This window comes from Paramormyrops kingsleyae, chromosome 11 (genome assembly GCF_048594095.1).
Source record: "Paramormyrops kingsleyae isolate MSU_618 chromosome 11, PKINGS_0.4, whole genome shotgun sequence".
Taxonomy (NCBI): Eukaryota; Metazoa; Chordata; class Actinopteri; order Osteoglossiformes; family Mormyridae; genus Paramormyrops; species Paramormyrops kingsleyae.
Genome location: NC_132807.1, coordinates 7,642,500 through 7,660,573, shown reverse-complemented (window position 1 = coordinate 7,660,573; position 18,074 = coordinate 7,642,500). Strand labels below are relative to the sequence as shown.

The following is an 18,074-nucleotide window of genomic DNA, read 5'->3' as shown; positions in this document are numbered from 1 at the left end:
TTAACACCATAAGCTGGGAACAGTGCCTTTTTCCTGATGCTGGAGTTCTGACCTGGGGGAGATTACCCTGATTATCCTGTAGAGTGCTGTTAGTTTCCAAACTGGGGGGGGGGGGTGGAGTCTGTGCATATGCCACATTCCGGCAGCGCAGTATCTACATCCGGAGTATGTCAGAAAGGGGCGTGACCCTCCTGTCAGCGTGCATCTCCAATGGCTCCTTCTCCTGTCCACAGCACTGGGCGTGTCCACCTGCTGAGATGTGTGACCAGACCTTCCTGGCCATAACCTTTGGCCCGTGTGACTGCTGCAGTGACACCAAGCCCCTGATGAACATATACCTGAAGAATGAGCCTGTCAACTACTGCTCACTGTGTGTGGAGCGGGTAGGGGTCCCTCTGCAAATACTCGCCCTCACCCAAGACACCAACCACATCGATATCTTCTCAGGGTCACATCACCGCCCTGCACAGTGGTGATGCATGTTAATCACTGATGTTTACCAGGAATCTACATTTGGCTCCCATGTGTAGTGAAGTTTGGGAGTCCGTCCCACCCAGACTCGGCTTGGGCTGAGAATACAACCTTGGTCTCCAACACCAGTATTTCCAATATCATAATGCTGAAATTTCAAAATTCCCTCTTAAAGCAGTATTGAGTTATTCAGTGTTTAACTTTGGTGTTTGTTGTTAATTGAAACAATACATAATAATGCATTAATACATTAATTATTCTTCACATGATCATTAGTGCCAAGATATTTTTTTTCTGTGACAGCTTGGTTGTGATCCAGAGTTTTTAAAATGCTAGTTTGCTTTCAGGCTTATAACACATGCAGTTGTTTTTTAAGCAAACACCCTCAGTGAACACACAGGTGCCAGACCCGAGAGCCACACATGCCTTTTACCGTAGGAATGGAGTCCTACGCCTGCGGGTCAGGCCAGGTTATCGCGCAAATGTCTGTTCCGTTAACTGCCTGCAACTTCTCGGTGTGCTCAGTTTAACGCGGAGGACCTAGAGTTTTTATATGAACTAATGCAATGTTTGAATCATACCGCAAAGAAATAAAACTCTAGTAAATATGGGCCATATTATCAATGTGAAAGGTAACGTTTTGCGACACCTGAAAATCGTAAATTTAGTAATCAAATACATCGAAGGCTAACATATATAAATGTTAATAGCAAGCTGCTCTTGAATTTATGTACGATGCGTTGTTAATATCTCTGGATTAAGACGAAACATTAGCTTTCATAGAAACAAAATGTCCGTATACATCAGACACCTTATGCGCTACAAATCCGATCGGGAAATCGTATTTTTATATTTAAAAAATGTGCTCTGATGAGGTTTAAGACAGCGACTATAGTCTTCGGCGCTATCGGGGAAGCATCTTGCTGGTGACGTCACTCCAGCCGCATCAGCTGTGAGGCGATCGCAGAGCCTGTTGTTGCAGGCACCTCGCAAGTAAACGCAAAACAGAGAGAAAACATCATCCTCGGTTCATTTTTTAACCCTCTGTCTATCCGTCATTTCTCCAAAAGATGGCTTGTCAGGGACTGCAGCCGAATGAGACCCTGGCAACGCTGAAGATGGAATCGGAGACTCTGAAGACCAAGCTGGAGGAGGAGCGAGCCAAACTGCACGATGTTGAACGTGAGTGTTGGGGATGGGAGACGGGGCCTCCCGATCTCCGCTTGTGAACGTTCGGGACGTTAACCCGCCGCCCTCCTGTTAACAGGAGCTGTTGAATTATGTGACTCCTTCTACGTTACGTTATGCCATGACAAATAGGCAAATGTTTATCGAAGCGAACGGTGTTAACATCATGTGATTACTAATATGAATTACATTATAAATGTCATTTAAACTTACATAAAATACACGATGGGTATATGATTTTAATTAACACAGATTATAGATGCATTTTTGACGAAACGTTAATTATATGCAATGTTTAGATCAGACATGTACTGATATTGCATGCAGTAGCCTACTGTTTTTTCCATAATTAAGTACCAGGCAACAGGCGTATGCTCGAATGGTGTATAATACACCAACGCAAAAAATAAATGCCATTTTTCTGTCATTATCCTTGCTTACCCATCATTTCCCACAGTGTATGTTCACTTTCGTAGGACTGAGATGTATTTTATTTCTGGAAATCACAAAAAACGATACGGTTATTATAATCGGAACAACCGATAGGCTGCTGTATTCTGCAAAGGCAAAGAGGAATTAATAGCAGCACCGATTCATCACACGATAATGAACTTGTCCAAATCTCTACATATCAGTGCATCAGGTGGCAGAGCGCGTGGAAGCTCTCGGACAGTTTGTCATGAAGACCAGGAGGACCCTAAAGGGTCACGGTAACAAAGTTCTGTGCATGGACTGGTGCAAGGACAAAAGGAGGATCGTGAGCTCCTCTCAGGTGAGGAAGCCTTAGCAATGCGGGTGTTCTGTCGAGATGAGCTACTGTGCTAATTGATAGCCCAAACCCTAACCCTAACCCTGACCCCCAAACGGTGGAACTGCACATGCGCAAAAAGGCTCGATAGTACGTCTCGATAGGTAGCTCAACTCGTCAGAACACCGGCATGGACCATGAATTCTGCTGCTATACACGTGATGATATTCATATTAATGTTTACTATTTTACTTAGATATATTGTTTTATATTTGTTTATTCGTTATTGTTGGCAATGCAGTTGCTAATGTATCACCATGCTAAGAAAGTTCTAGTAAAGTGAAAAACAAAGCAGTGAATTGCACTGCTATCCTGCAGTGGTCTGATTCTTGGATAATTTTAAGAAGTCAATGCCTCTGTCCATGGTTTAGAAGTTATGCACTCCATGTATTCCTATTGTAATTGTATTATAATTTTTTATTTTTTTTTGTAAAATATAAAATAAATTCTGTCGAGATTTCTTGGTTCCTCGGTGCAGTGCAGAGAGAATCATTGAAGAGGACACACCAAGGAAACGGCAGCATCCTGGGTCTCTGTATTAGCAAACGCAGGTTTCCCAGGTGTCACATGCGGAGCAATGCAAACAAAAAATAATTACTGAGAAGAATGGCTATGGGCTGAGTGAGACGGCAGCGGTGTTTATTTCTGCAGATAGTTTAAATCCAAGCTCTCTGTACAGAATTAATTGAAACCGCTCCCCGGGTAACAATGTGGTTACGTTCCAACAAACCTATCGTAAGGCAAAAATGCATTTTAATCCAGCACACCTAACCTAACAAACATCATAGCCTAGCCTAGCCTACCTTAAACATGCTTAGAACACTTACGTTAGCCTACAGTTGGGCAAAAACATTAACACAAAGCCTAATTCCTAAAATGGTTTTGAATATCTCATGTAATTTATTGAACAATGTAGGCCTACTGAAAGTGAAAAACATTTACCAGTCGTAAAGTTGAAATATCATAACACGGACCATCATAACCCGAGGAGCATCTATGTGCAGTTTTTGATCTATGATGCATGTTTGGTTTGTTTGTTTTCTTTCATGAAACACTTGCGATTTGCTCTTCAGGATGGAAAAGTGATCGTATGGGATGCATTCACGACTAATAAGGTAAATTATTACGTGCAAGTAGTAAAACCAGCCTATCATGCATGTATCATCCCTTAACTGCTTAGAGCGCAAAGATAAGTTATCTTTACATAGCCAGTTCCATGATTAGTAAAGGTAGTAAGTTAGGAGCATATTGCAGTTTTATGCTGCCCTCCATTTTGCTGAACCTTTATAGTTAATTCTTCCTTAAAACTTAACAGGTATATTTGAATATATTTTAAGTGCCTTGTGCATAGTGTTCACACCAAGTGTGTGCGTGTGTGTGTTTCAGGAGCATGCTGTCACTATGCCCTGCACCTGGGTGATGGCGTGCGCGTACGCCCCCTCTGGCTGTGCGGTGGCCTGCGGGTGAGTCCTGCCAGGGTTTCAAAAGTTTATGTTAATGTAAAGCCCTTCTGCCATGCCTGCCAGGCGCGCGACTGGCCGAGCTGCAGCCCGTAAAAAGTTCTCTGCCATGTGTGAGAAAATGCAGCCAATAGCTGGACAGTGAAGATAAGATAAGATAAGATAAGATAAGATAATCCTGTATTAGTCCCACGAGTGGGAAATTTGCATAGTCACGGCAGAAAGTGGACAGTACAAGATAAGAGCAGCAAAAATTTAAAACAATAGAATAACTATGGGATGCTGATCACCCGCTTTTCGTTTTTGCTGTCCTTGGCCCTGTGTCCTTGCAGGGGTTTAGATAATAAGTGCTCAGTGTATCCACTCTCCCTGGACAAGAATGAGAACCTGGCGGCCAAGAAGAAGTCCGTGGCCATGCATACCAACTACCTTTCTGCCTGCAGCTTCACCAACTCAGACATGCAGGTGAGGGAGGCCGGCAGAGGAGCCTCTTCACGCCTCTGGTTATTCCTCACTTAAAGTTAAACTGTGAAGCATATAGCTAACAGATAGAAATAGCTTTAAGAAGCGGCCTTTTCAAACTCCATTGTTTAAAAACCCAGTTTTTAAACAAGACGTCACTGATTTAAAAGGTGCCAAAGAACAGTCTGATGTCATTTTATTTATTTAAGAACACCAGCTCAGTTATATGTATTCTTGTTTGTCCTCTTGTTTAAATACTGCTGGGTATTGAGCCAGGCCAGTAGCTGGACTGCCTGCAGCAGTGAGAGTCTCTTTGCTGGACACTCTCTGTAGACGGCAGAAGGCACCAAGTGCGTCTGAATCCTTTCAGTCTCCAAAGTGGAGCCTCTGGATGACTCAGTCGTGAAGTAGGCAGGACGATGGCTGGACAAAATGAGCCGGCAGGGAGGTGTCAGTCACATGGGACCACGATCGACCTACATTAGTCTCTGCAATTATCTCAGCATTTAAAAAAAAGAATTAAACATTTAAATACAGTTTATAAGATTGTGTTTTATAGCTATGGAAGTGTTTTGACCATAACTGCTTACTCTTCAAAGAGTGTAACATTCTTGTTTTTGGGAGTAAGTAATGAATAGGTGTCTGAGTGATTCAAACCCGCGCCTTCAAATTAATTACTTTGGTTTTGCAGCTGGGATCATCAGTCTTTGGGGGCTCCTCACTTTCTGCTTCATGGTATTTGATAATTCAAATTCAACCATGGTGTTCATTCAAGAATTTCACGCTACGTATAATTTTAACTGCTTTTGCTGACTTGCAGGCAAGTTCAAACATTTACTTTTGCCTACGAAGTGTAAGAGACGGTGGCTGAATCTATTGAAGTGCCTTTTTATTGAAGTCGCATTTTTAATTTGGTATTTTCATAACTCACTAAAAATATGTCTCCTTGAGCTCTGTAATCTCAATTGGCTGTACAGCTTTATATTCAACAGGATTTCCCTTTGATTAATATGTTTTACAGTCTCATAAACTTCACCAACATGTTTGATTATGGATAACTACTGACACCGAGAACATTTCACCCCTGAAGGTGAAAATGCAGGGATATAAATTATCTTTGTGTGTTTTGTAAATCACCACAAGAGGGCAGAAGACATTCCAGCTGCATATTTGCAAAGTTCCACTGAAATGTAATTTGTCAGTACAATATGAATGAGTACAATACTGTATAGATAATCATGGGTGTGAATCCCAATGCTCTAACCAGTACGAAGTGGGGATTGACAGCCACACCTCAGTCGTGTTCCTGCCGCCTTTCAGATCCTGACATCCAGCGGCGACGGGACCTGCGCCCTGTGGGATGTGGAGAGTGGGCAGCTTCTGCAGAGTTTCCATGGTCACTCTGCAGACGTGCTCTGCTTAGACCTGGCCCCATCTGAGACCGGCAACACCTTCGTGTCAGGAGTATGAGAACTTACCTTAACTTGGCTTAGCAGGACTAGGGTTTGTCAACCACTATCTATATTAGGCAAACGTGGTTTGGTCCATAAGGGGCCGTCCCAGGAATCCGATCGCTGGCTGATGAACACCCCCTCTCCATCTGTGAAAATTACCGATGGGGACACCCCGCCTGTTCCCCCCCCGGAGGGCTGCTGACACTTTGTAATGGTCAACAGCTGGGCCTTGCGGTTGGAAAAGTTGAGAATCACAGGATTTGACGTTTTTTTTTATCTGAAATGCATGACGAATTTTCACACTTATGCACTTTGGTTCGGTAATTCAGGCTAAGTGACGGTGTGGTGCATTTTTGTGTAGTGCTCACACCTCACTCCTCCAGCGATGTGGGTTTGGGTCGCACCTCTTTTCCAAACTAAGAATAGTCCAGTGTTTTTTTTCTCAGCCATTCCTGAGTGCTTTTAGCTGTATGTTTTGGGTCATTATCCTGTTGGTGGACCCATGACCTACGACTGTGGCTGTTGGTTTGTATGTGTGAGGATTACGTCACCCCCTCGGGGTGTTATTGTGGATTTCCTGTTTCCTCACACAGTCCAAAAACAGGCATTTAAATGGACTGCTGTCCCAAAGTTTCCCATAGTGTGGGAATATTTGTTCTGTAAGAGACTGGCAACCTCTTCAAGGTGTCCTGTGCTCTGTGCTTCCTAGAATCAGCTCAAGCTTCCTTTATACTGAAGCTGAACTGGATAAGTAGTTTGGAAAATGTACGGAATTCGGGCCCAGCATCTTGTTAAGAGGTGCTACACAACATGAAGTCCTTTTAACCGCTGTGCCCCCTAGTGCATGACACCAGTACAACACTGTAGCTAGTTGCTCAGAATAAACCAATATGATGAAGAGGTTCAGATACTGAAGGCTGCTTCCTGCATTCGCAGGGTTGTGACAAGAAGGCCAACGTTTGGGACATGCGCTCAGGTCAGTGTATCCAGTCGTTTGAGACCCACGAGTCAGACATCAACAGTGTGAGGTGAGCTCCCTGAACAGTGAAAAATCAACCTTATGTTTTGCATGATGCTTATGCACAGGGGCAGCGTGTGGCTCAGTGGCTAAGCCTGTGTGCCTGTAATCAGAAGGTCACTGGTTCAAACCCAGCCTCAGCCCATCTGTGGCTCCTTGAGCAAGGCCCCTAACCACCAGTTCCCTGGGTGGCTGCCCTTCACAAACGGCTTACTCTGCAAAGAGCACGTTGGGGGAGACATAAAGACAGTTTCCCCAAGGGGATCAGTGAAGTATCTATTATTATTATTATTATGAATCTCTTATGAATTCTCTGTGATTCATTAATCTGACGTCGCAGCTCTGATCATATTAATAGCAATGCAGCAGATGTGAGGCTGTTGTCTTGGTTACCAGTTTTTTATGTATTGAATTTTTGTGTGACTGCTTGCATTAAGTCACTCTCCATAACTGCCTTTTTCAGATTTTTCCACCAGGACTGCAAAATGTGTTCATGGCTTGATAACAGTGTAGTTTTTGCAGTGTCAGACGTCATTGATTTGATTGTTTTTTAACACCAGGTACTACCCCAGCGGAGACGCATTTGCTTCTGGCTCTGACGATGCCACTGTGAGTCACTTATTGTTTGATGTAAAAATTTTCCAAATTGCAGATCAGCAATAGGAATCATTTAGTGGGGCGTCATGGTACAACACACTGACCAAAGAGCGTTGAGCTCATTGATTTATTCTATAGACTTTTGAGGGCCACTGTTATCTTTCAGATGATTAAGTCACATTTCCGTGAATCATGAATGTTGCGTCAATGGTTAGCGTGTCTCTAAACATTGATAGGATTAAAGACTGATGATAGATGGCTGAAAATCAGCCACGTGGTTTAAAGTTAATGGAGACGCTGGTGTGTTTCAGTGCCGCCTGTATGACCTCAGGGCCGACCGGGAAGTAGCCATCTACTCCAAGGAGAGCATCATATTTGGGGCGTCCAGTGTGGATTTCTCCCTCAGTGGTAAGAGCAGAAGGGTTAGCTGTGCTCAGGGCTGTTGGTAACCGTCTTGCTGTAATGTAACCGCCACAAGTGATTTTGAAGGAAACACAATCACTCCAATAGGGGCATCTCTTCATAGATCAAAGTTGAGGCAGCACAATCCCTCAAGCGTGTTGTCTGTCCTTGAGCAAGTAAATGCGTCACCGGCCATGCTAGTGTCATTCCAAACACAAATGCAGCTATCTCTCTTATTGCGTCAGCTGATTGCCTCATCTGATTACAGCTTGGGTTATGTCTTATTTTTTTTGAGTGACACATACCTACAGTACATACGTGGACAAATTTGATGGTAACCTTCCACAAAAAGACAGCTATCTCTGAAATAACTTGAAACTGACAAAGGTTTAATTGCATGCCTTATTGTTTATTCCATATTTAACACAAATCAGACTTTGCTTTTGATTATTGATTCAGTTGAATATTTTATATAATTAAGCAAATGAAAATGGACAGACAAAAAAAAGATGGTACCCTTCATTTAATATTTTATGACACCGCTTTGCAGTAATCATTGCCAATAAGTGATCTCTGTACTTCACAATGAGACGTCTGCATTTGCCAACAGGTAGTTTGGCCCACTCTTCCTGAGCAAACTGCCCAAGCTGTCTCAGGTTTGAAGGGTGGCGTCTCCACACTTTTTCACAATTTTCAGATCTTTCCATAGATGTTCAATAGGATTAAGATCTGGGCTCATGGAGGACCATTTAAGAATAGTCCAGTGTTTTTTTTCTCAGCCATTCCTGAGTGCTTTTAGCTGTATGTTTTGGGTCATTATCCTGTTGGTGGACCCATGACCTACGACTGTGGCTGAGCTTTCTGACACTGGGCAGTATGTTTCGCTCCATATTGCCTTGGTAGTCTTGAGACTTCATTGCGCCCGGCAGAGATTCATGGTTCCTCGTGCCAGATGCAGCAATGCAGCTCCAAAACAAATCCGAGCCCCCTTCATGTTTCACAGTATGTATGGTTGCCCCCTCCATGTTTCACAGTAGGTATGGTGTTCTTTTCTTTTAAGCTTCATTATTCCTTTTGTAAACAGAGCTGATGTGACTGGCTAAAAATGTCCAGTTTTGTCTCATCAGTCCAAAGGTTATTCTCCGAGAAACTTTGGGGCTTGTCAACATGCATTTTGGCAAATTCCACTCTGGCTTTTTTATGTTTTTCTGTCAAAAGTGGAGCCTTTCTGGCCCTTCTTCCATGGAGATACCATTATTGTTCAGAACAGATGGTGTGATCAGAAAGTGACGTACCTTGATCTTGGAGCTCAGCTTGAATAGTTTTGGATGGTTTCCTTGGCTATTTTTCTACAGTCCACACTATCCTTCTGATCAACCTGGGGTTGCATTTCCTCTTGTGTCCACGTCCTGGGAGGTTGACTACAGTCCCATGAAAATGATACTTTTTAATAACATTGGCAACTGTGGTCACAGGAACATGAAGCTGCTTGGAGATGGTCTTACAGCCTTTACCTTTAACATAGTTGTCAATAATCTGCTTTCTGAGCTCCTCAGACAGCTTTTCCTTTGCTTTTTCTGGTCCATGTTCAGGTGCTAAAGGCATGCAGGTATACATTAGATAATAACTTTTAATTGAATCACTTTTCAGGAGAAATTAAGCATTGTTTCAATAAGCTGTAAGGGTACCAATTAATTTGTCCACGTCTTTATGCGCCCTACATATGTAATATGTATTATAGTAACTTCCCACTCACTCCTACTTTAACTCAATACAATAAAATAAAATGCATGGTGTTTTTTGTGTTTGGATCCAGTGTAATGATTTTGCGACGTGTTGAACTCATGATATGTCAAAATGCATCTAAGCATAATTTATCAGTGTACAGATTATCTGGGTGTTTAGTTCATTCAGTGTGATGCATGGTGGTGGCGTCTGAGAGCAGAGAGTAGGTATCCTGTCATATTACTCTGCTGGAGAGATTATTAAAAGCTGCACAAGGGCTGACAGGCTGCACTCATTAATTATTTGTGGTAAATTATCAACAAACCCTGCTTCCCCTCTGTTGTTCTCAGAATGAATATTATCTTGCCTTATGATTGCAAGCGCAAAAATGTCATGTAACACAGAGAAAATAAGGAAATTTGGTTCTGGGATATGGTATTTATGGTGCTGTTATATAAAATGTCAATAGAAAGCTTGTATTATAGAAGCAATGGGGGATTTCAAGAGCTGCACATTGGGAAGGATTTATTATTTTATGATACAGTAATTTGGGGATTTTTTTTTGGACAGACATCATAAGGAATTTTTCAGAAGCAATAATGATAGTGGGCTCGAGTAAAAAATGTGTATTCACACAGGGGTGAATTGTGCTGTGAATTCAAGTTGCTATTTACTCCTCTTCCCAAGGTCGCCTGCTCTTTGGTGGCTACAACGACTACACCATCAACGTGTGGGATGTACTGAAGGGCACTCGGGTGTCCATTCTCTTCGGCCATGAGAACCGTGTCAGCACCCTGCGTGTTTCCCCAGATGGGACAGCCTTCTGCTCTGGCTCCTGGGACCACACCCTGAGGGTGAGTGAGCATTACACTCGTGTCACACTGCAACTCATGCAACGTTTACTTATTGTAAAAAATATGCATGCAAATATACATCAAAATTAATGAGACCAATTCCTTATTTAATTTCTAACTGGATTTAATTTTCTTCATTTTGATTTTGTTCTCATTTGCATTCCAGATCTGGGCCTGAGATATTTCTCTAATGAAAGTGAATTCGGATTGAGCAAAGAAATTCTACAATGGCCAGCCAATCAGGATGGTCACACATTGTGAGAGGTGGTTTCCTGGGAAACCTCTGCTAACACAAATAAATGTCTTGTGTCATCATCTAAGTGGAAAGTCTTTTAGCTACACATGTATATATACCCCCTGCGATAAACGGATGTGTGGTTAAGGGACACATCAGCTTTCATTTTCCATTGCGATTCAGAAAACAGTGTCAATGTATCATTAGCATGTGTTTAACCTCCTGAATCAAAAGCCCCCTCTCCCTGCCTGGATGCATATTCTGCCTTTATGTGGTCGCCCACGTCACATGTTTGTTTGTACATTTCCTTTACATATTGCGGATTTACCGTCTCTAGACAGCACAGCTGCACAGAAGGTAGTTGCCCCCACCTCTGTCACGGGGTGGAGGTGATCCCCCCCCCCATTTTATTTGGGCTTCCTCCCACTTTCATAATCAATCCTTTAAGATGCTATAAGATCCGACATGCCCATAAAGGTTATTTATATGTGACAGGCAGGTGCCCAGGATGAATCCCCACCCCAGGATTCACTGCTTCCCAGGATTAGCCACAGACGACAATGAGCTTGGCTGGGCGATTTCTGATGGTGCAAAAAACAATCCCTGCATATTTAGATTTTATCTCTTTTCAGGGCCTGGATAGCCTTTATAGTATTAAAATTATATGGATATGTGTTTAAGGGGAACAAAAGGCAGTTTCCATGTTCTTGGATGGGTTTTAAGTCCTCTGACTTTGTAGATGCAAAACTAATACAAATTAGTATTTCATCCTTCTTGTTATTAATAATTATTGATATCTAGGAAATACAAAAAGTGCACCCACAGAAATGTCCTTTCCCTTACTACAAGGATGACAGAATGTTGCAAGTAATTTAAAATCTTATCTAATTAGAAAAATGCACTTGAAATTAGTTAGCTTGTTCTGTGGTTGTAATATTTAGGCACTATTTATATTTTGTACTTTGATGACACAACATATGCTCTTTTTATGAGCAACATTTTTGACCAAAACAGGATTTCACAGACTCTCATTAGCTCTGTCCTCTGGATTTCACTACAGAAAATGCCAGGAGGAAAAAAAAAACAATTCCTTATAATATGGAACTTGTTACATTATTCTCAAATCTTAAAGTGTAGAAGACAGGTTGAAAAAGTGTTGTGATTTTAATCTGTCCTGGATTTAAAAATATTAGTTCTCCAGTTAAATTCTGTTTTAATTAAAGTAAAACAATGGATTCAAAAGTAATGTGATCGCTCTTTCTAAAAATCTCTAGATATGGCACTAGAGAGACTGGCTGGATATTCTTAGTTGACCTTATATGCAATGTAACATCAGCACTCTAGAAAAAAATGACCGTTTATGCGACAAAGGCACTCGCAGTATTCTTGTAATCTTAATATTTTGCCGTAGGTGTGTATATATATATATATATATGTGTGTGTGTGTGTATATATATATATATATATATATGTGTGTGTATATATATATATATATGTGTATATATATGTATATATATATATGTATATATATATATATATATATGTATATATGTATATGTATATATATATATATATATATGTATATATATGAATGTAACAAAATTTTATGCTGGAAGTATTGTACACAAATCTATGTAAGAAATGTAATAAACGATATTTAAAATACTGGAAATCAGTCGTTGTTTCTATAACGGGAAAGTGTGTTCTTGTATGACGTGTGTGTGAGAAAGACAGAAATAAGCGTTGTGATCAGAAGCTACGTATAGGTAAATAACGCGAAGCCCCAACAGAAATCTGCCACAGAACCTGACGCACGGGAGGCGTAATGGAAATTTAAAAAAAAAAAAAAAAAAAAAAAACCGGAAGTGAGTCTGAAAAAGGTCAAACCCCCCTTTCTCAGCACAGATGGAAAGCTGCGAGTTTCTTTCGCGTTTCTGGGAGGTAAGTCCTTCGTCTTCTCTTTATTTTTAAATGTTCGCATGTCTTGGTGTTAAATTTTGATTTTATGACAAGCTAGTTCGAGTGTCAGTGTACAGGAAACGTCTGGTAATCTTCGTTAATCTAAATGTCTTCTCAGTATAGACTTTTTTTTGTTGCCGTGTGTCCTTTGTGTCTCGGCTCATTGTCAATGACAGATAAAACGTGCGCTGTATAAAATTGTGTGTAGCAACCAGAAACCGAAATAATTATAGTTACATGTGGATGTAGCTATAATTTATCAATGTAGCTGGCAGTGTGTGATCTCTTGATAAAACTAGCCGTGCTGCTATGGCAAGTACGGGGCGTTTAATTCGGTTACATTGTACCCAGCGCTAGCTGGTTATGGGGACTTGGGTTGACGGTCGCGTATCACGTGTTTCGGTTTTATGGATACGTTTTTAAAATTATGTACTGTTTAAAAATTAAATCATGTAGGCCTATACGTTTTCCCTTTGGCTTTATTTTAAGTAATTATGTGCATGCGGCGCTTGTTAATGGACACCTTGTGTCGTAATGCCTGACTAGATGCCAAATATTAGATTAATTACGTGTAAGGGAAATGACCCACACCCCATCCCGAGGACATACTTTTCTGGTTTCGTGTAATCTTCGTGAATTATGAAACTGATTGCTAGAACTGCTCTGAACTGGTTTTATACTGGCGAGGGAGGAGGATATCCCACCCATTGTACCATCTGGTATGCGTTAAACTCCAAGATCTGAAATGCTCGGTTTCTTTTTTTAGGGGAAAATGTCCTGCTGGTTGTCGAAGGAGACATTGGTGCTGGCAGAAGATTACTTGGAATTCTGCGTTGGAGTGCAGCGGACGCCGCCCGGCCCGGCCTCAGAAGCAATGCGCTGCTTGGCCAAGGAGATTGAGAAGCAGAACCTGTCCAAATTTCACTCCCTTGTGCAAACTTTTCTGGACTCTTGTGGACCGGACCGTAGCAGCAGTTTGAGAAAGGTGATGGCAGAGATGGTAGGGGATGGAAAATTAAACTGGGGGAGAGTGGTATCCCTCTTTGCGTTCACCGGAGTGCTGGTGGGCGAGCTCCATTCCCGAGGGGAAGGGAAGGACTGCTGCAGGAGACTGGCGGAGACGATAGCCGACTACCTGGGGGTGGAGAAACAAGACTGGCTGTTGCAAAATGAAGGATGGGTAAGTGCAGTCTTTCTCATTACTTGGGGCCTGAAATTCTCTTAAGTATGAGTGTAGAATGATCAACGCGCTTAGGTTATTTGCTGGTAAAATCCATTGTCGTGAAAACAAAATGTACACGTAGGATGATGTGATGCATTATAGAAGAATTTGTAAGGAAACCTTCGCTTAGCGACATGGGGATATTTTGCATTCCTGCCTGGCTGGTTTATTGCGAGAGAGCCTCTTGGTCTTTATAGTGACCATTTTTTTCTACTGGTTAGAATTTGAGTTTCTGACTAGATGTGCAGCTGCATGAAAAACATTAACTGAATGAGACTGCAAATGTCTGCAGTTTTTGTGTGTCGATGCCTTTAGCAGAGGTGTCTAATTCGGTTACATTGTAGCCAGCGCTAGTTGGTTATAAGGACTTGGTTTAACGGTTATGTATCAGATGTTTGTTTTATGGATACATTGTTAAAATCATATGATGTTTAAAAATCAAATCAAGCTACTTGCAGTCTACAAACAGTTTCGGTCTCAAAAATTATGCCCTACTCCTATTGCATGATTAAAGGTGGAAATTGCATTAGATACAAAATGGTGCATAATTCTTTAAAATCCTCAGAACTCGTGTATAAACACCTAGTTACTACTTATGCTTTTGATAGGGTAGTTCAGGTTACTTCGAAAGATATTTTGCTGAGGTTTTCGTGTCTGTAACTATTAGACATATTCGTTGTCAAACCAAATGACTAACGCATCAGCACTGAGTCTCAGGGCAGCCATATGATGCCCTAGCGCTGAAATATATAAATATATTTAAATATATTTTCTTACCGTCTGCTTCCTATTATAGAGTGCAGTGAAGCACTTTGGGAAATGAAGTTTTTTTCAGAGTGCCCAATTTATGCTTGTTTCAGAGTAAAGATATATTTTTAATCTGCACCCTAGCCCCTTTGTCCACTGTTTGTAGACTCGCGTTAAATGACGTTTAAGTCAATTAAATGTCCAGTTACCAGTATTATACCCGCGGCTATGGGTGTCTCTGTAATCAGCACCCATGTCATCAACGTAACTATGCGCTTAGGTGATTTAAATGTAAAAAGAGCTTGTGATTAGCTGTCATTAAAGTGTGTTATGGTATGCCGATCGTGTTTATGTCCGTCGTCAAAAAAAGGCACCGTGGAAGCCATCTGGGTATTAGTGCTTCCCACAGTGTATATGGACTTGCTTTCGTCTCTGAACTGGTGTCAGTAGGCCATTTAGCTCATTTTCTGTTTTCTTCTGTACAGGACGGATTCTGCAAGTTTTTTCACAGCTCAAGAGGACAAAATCACGAGTCAGCCATGAAGACGGCGCTGTTCGCCGCTGCCGGGGTGGGCATTGCGGGTATAACGTTCCTGTTCGTGCGCTGACGCCTTCTACGCTTTCACTTCCATAATTAAAACAGGACAACCTTGCAAATTATAGCTGCAAAAGATAGTATGTGATACAGATCCGTAAGTGAGGTATTCTGATTGTACGCCTGGGCTGGTGGGACCTCGTACCGAGACCCCCGCGGATGTGCCCTTCAATGCTAGTCACCTATGACTGGGATGTTGACTGAAAGAGTTCCAGTTTGCGAAGCGCATCACGTGGAACGTGTCCTACAATGGCTCATCATTAAATCGTGATTCTTAGGAATGACTGAAAGAATGAAAATAAGCGGGTGTGGGCGAAATATTTCACTTTTCACTCATTGAATAATAATTTAAATTAATCAACACATTTGTTCTTGGTGATCGGCTAATTTGGCTATGTAAGAAGAATTGATTTTGATTAAAATTTCTGCTGTTATTAGTTTAACGAGAAACCAGTTAAAAGTAACGTTTGATTATCACGAAAACACTTATGATGTTGGCGTGAGGTAGTCGGTTTGTTCAGATGTGAATCATTCAGTCAGCATGTCAGTCAGAGCCGAGTCTCCCTTCCTCTGAGACTCCAGCCGGTCTTATGGTTCTCCGTAAGAGACGCCTGACTGAATTTTGGCCCAATGTGACTATGCATTTATGCTTGCCTTGGCACAGCGGATTTAAGAGATTCATTGTCAAACATATATCTTGCACCGTGGATGAAACATTTCTGTATTAAAGCATTTGTAACGTATTGTCAAAACACTACTAAGCACGGTTGGTATATTAGGTTATTCTCAGATGAAGACCCACCTACTCACTGCGTATGGAATACCTGTCTTTCAAATGGCTGTTGGTAAGAAAGGTTCAAGTAATTGTTCAAGTAATTTATAAATTTAATATATTTATATTAAAATAAATTAACCTGAAGTTCCAAGTTTAATGCCATAGTTATTTCCTGCCATAACACAAACTTTGACTTGCTGGACTCTTAACGGACAAAAGAAATGGCATTCTCTGAAGGTGACATTCTAACATTCTCTGAAGGTGCTAACTTGATTTTCAAGCTTTTGTGTTTTTCTGTCTCACCACTTTTAAACCTTTCTATGATTAAGTTGAATTTGTAAAGGTGATTCCTGATGATTCTATTTTTAAATCAATTTATTTATTAAACCATTTCTTAATAAAAGATGAAATACTCTGGAAAAAACTTTGCATTTCTTCATCTTTCAGTGTGCGTTTAAAATATAAAGCGGCTAAGCTTCTTGCTAGAACATGTAACTAAGATCAGTTTGACCGCATGTTAGGTCTGTTTTACAATGTGGCTGCTGTTGAATTTCCATCTCAGATGGCATTACCTCTTTGGCCCGTCACTGAGGGATACTAAATTACATTATTTATATTGATACTTTTAGCACTGGAGAACCTTCCTGACTCTGCTACTATAAAAAGTACTTAGAGCTTTGTTCTCTCTCCCTAAACCACCATGTATGAAGCCACAGACTCTGCTCCGTTACCTTGTCATTCTTGGATTTTCACCCTTTTTAATTCCCCTGGATTTTCCTCAGGATTCTGAACTGGGCATTTATCCTTTGTCCGGCGCTGTGTCTAGTTCCTTTATGGAAAATGGAAACGCAGCTTCGCTTTGTGTTTAAGACGTCAGAGGTATCTACATCAAATTTTGCCCACATTCTCTTGTTTGTATTACTGACTAGTTGGCAATGTACATATCTACAGTGTTATATCTTCAGATAGTTACATTATACAATGAATATTAACTGCAAAGGGGTTGAACCTTTTAAGTGGCTGTCAAAATAGAGGTATTTTGACATATTCGTCCTTGACCCTGCTGACCTAGGTTGCATGCCTTGGTCGTTGGTGATGAAGTTGCAACAGCACCGACAGGCTCCCTTTACATGATTTGGAAATTAATGTGATTTCCTTTTCGAAGCATGCAAAAAAGTTAACCGCATAATGACTAACAGATTTTGCAGCATTAGCCAGCATTAAGTTCCCGATCTCATTTTTAGCCACATTTTCGCTGCTTTGGACAAATGACCATATAAAGAGTTTGATGCCGTGGAAATGGTTTCACTTATTTTAGTTCTTTCTTGCCAGATGTTGGCTTTCAGCATATACCTTAAACCTGAGCTACACGTGTATTGTGTATTGTGCTTGGACTGGACAGCATTTCAGTAATGTCTCCTGCCTGGAGTGAATTCTGGATGGATTCAGACTTGGACAATCTCCATACAACAAAACTTTTGGAAAATGTTAGCTGATTAGTTAATGGAGTTTACCTTTGGTCACCTTTTAGGTTGTGCAACTATTGAGTGTTTATTTCTGTTGTGGTGAGTGGCTCAGTGGGCTGTGTCTCTGTGCCTGTGATCAGAATATTGACCAGTTTGAGCTCCAGCCTCGGCAGAACAGTCACATGTCCATGGGCCCTTGAGTAAGGCCCTTAACCCCCAGCTACAGGGGTGCTGCACGTTGGCTGACCCTGCGCTGTGAGGAGAGTAAGATGGGGTAGGTAAAGAGAAGCATCCCAATGTACTTGTGCAAAGGGCAAATAAACCACGCTGCTTGTATTTCAGAGGAGCGGGTATTTGCAGATGGTCATTTACTTTCAATCTATGAAGAATTGAGAAACTAAAATCTGTGTCTGTGTGCTGATGGAATATGTTCTGTGAGGCAAATGCAGGCTCCTTAACGTATTTTCCCCAATACTGCTAAGAAACCACCCTAGTGACTTCATAATGATTGAAATAGCTGTGGCTAAGCACTACTTCCACAGTTGGTGGTCTTAAAATTGGCAACGCAAATGAGGATGTCAAGCATCCTCCTTAGGACAGCGTCCTGATTTACCAACGGTGTATAAAAGATGGTCT

General features: G+C 41.4%; 1 protein-coding gene across 4 annotated transcripts; it reads left to right on the top strand.

The window, feature by feature from the left end:
• Positions 1 to 364: 364 nt before the first annotated feature.
• Positions 365 to 16,396, top strand: gnb5b (guanine nucleotide binding protein (G protein), beta 5b). Of its 4 annotated transcripts, XM_072717949.1 has the most exons (13): positions 365 to 383; positions 1,542 to 1,653; positions 2,295 to 2,431; positions 3,541 to 3,582; positions 3,854 to 3,930; positions 4,260 to 4,392; positions 5,710 to 5,853; positions 6,780 to 6,871; positions 7,422 to 7,470; positions 7,770 to 7,866; positions 10,273 to 10,443; positions 13,692 to 13,813; positions 15,088 to 16,396. In XM_072717949.1, the coding sequence occupies exons 2-13, from the start codon at positions 1,542 to 1,544 to the stop codon at positions 15,208 to 15,210; spliced, it is 1,299 nt and encodes a 432-aa protein (XP_072574050.1). In that variant the 5' UTR covers positions 365 to 383; the 3' UTR covers positions 15,211 to 16,396. The 4 variants fall into 4 exon arrangements, with proteins under 4 accessions (XP_072574050.1, XP_023670020.2, XP_023670021.1 ...); XM_023814252.2 differs by lacking the exons at positions 13,692 to 13,813; positions 15,088 to 16,396 and adding an exon at positions 10,606 to 11,810 and having other exon boundaries at positions 10,273 to 10,439; XM_023814253.2 differs by lacking the exons at positions 365 to 383; positions 13,692 to 13,813; positions 15,088 to 16,396 and adding exons at positions 990 to 1,103; positions 10,606 to 11,810 and having other exon boundaries at positions 10,273 to 10,439.
• The last annotated feature ends 1,678 nt before the right edge of the window (positions 16,397 to 18,074 follow it).

Excerpts from the sequence above, each read along its gene's own strand:
- gnb5b (XM_072717949.1), top strand. The coding sequence starts at position 1,542 with ATGGCTTGTCAGGGACTGCAGCCGAATGAGACCCTGGCAACGCTGAAG. Across the intron at positions 3,583-3,853 it reads ATGCATTCACGACTAATAAG|GAGCATGCTGTCACTATGCC; the intron begins GTAAATTATTAC and ends TGTGTGTTTCAG. Across the intron at positions 3,931-4,259 it reads GGCTGTGCGGTGGCCTGCGG|GGGTTTAGATAATAAGTGCT; the intron begins GTGAGTCCTGCC and ends GTGTCCTTGCAG.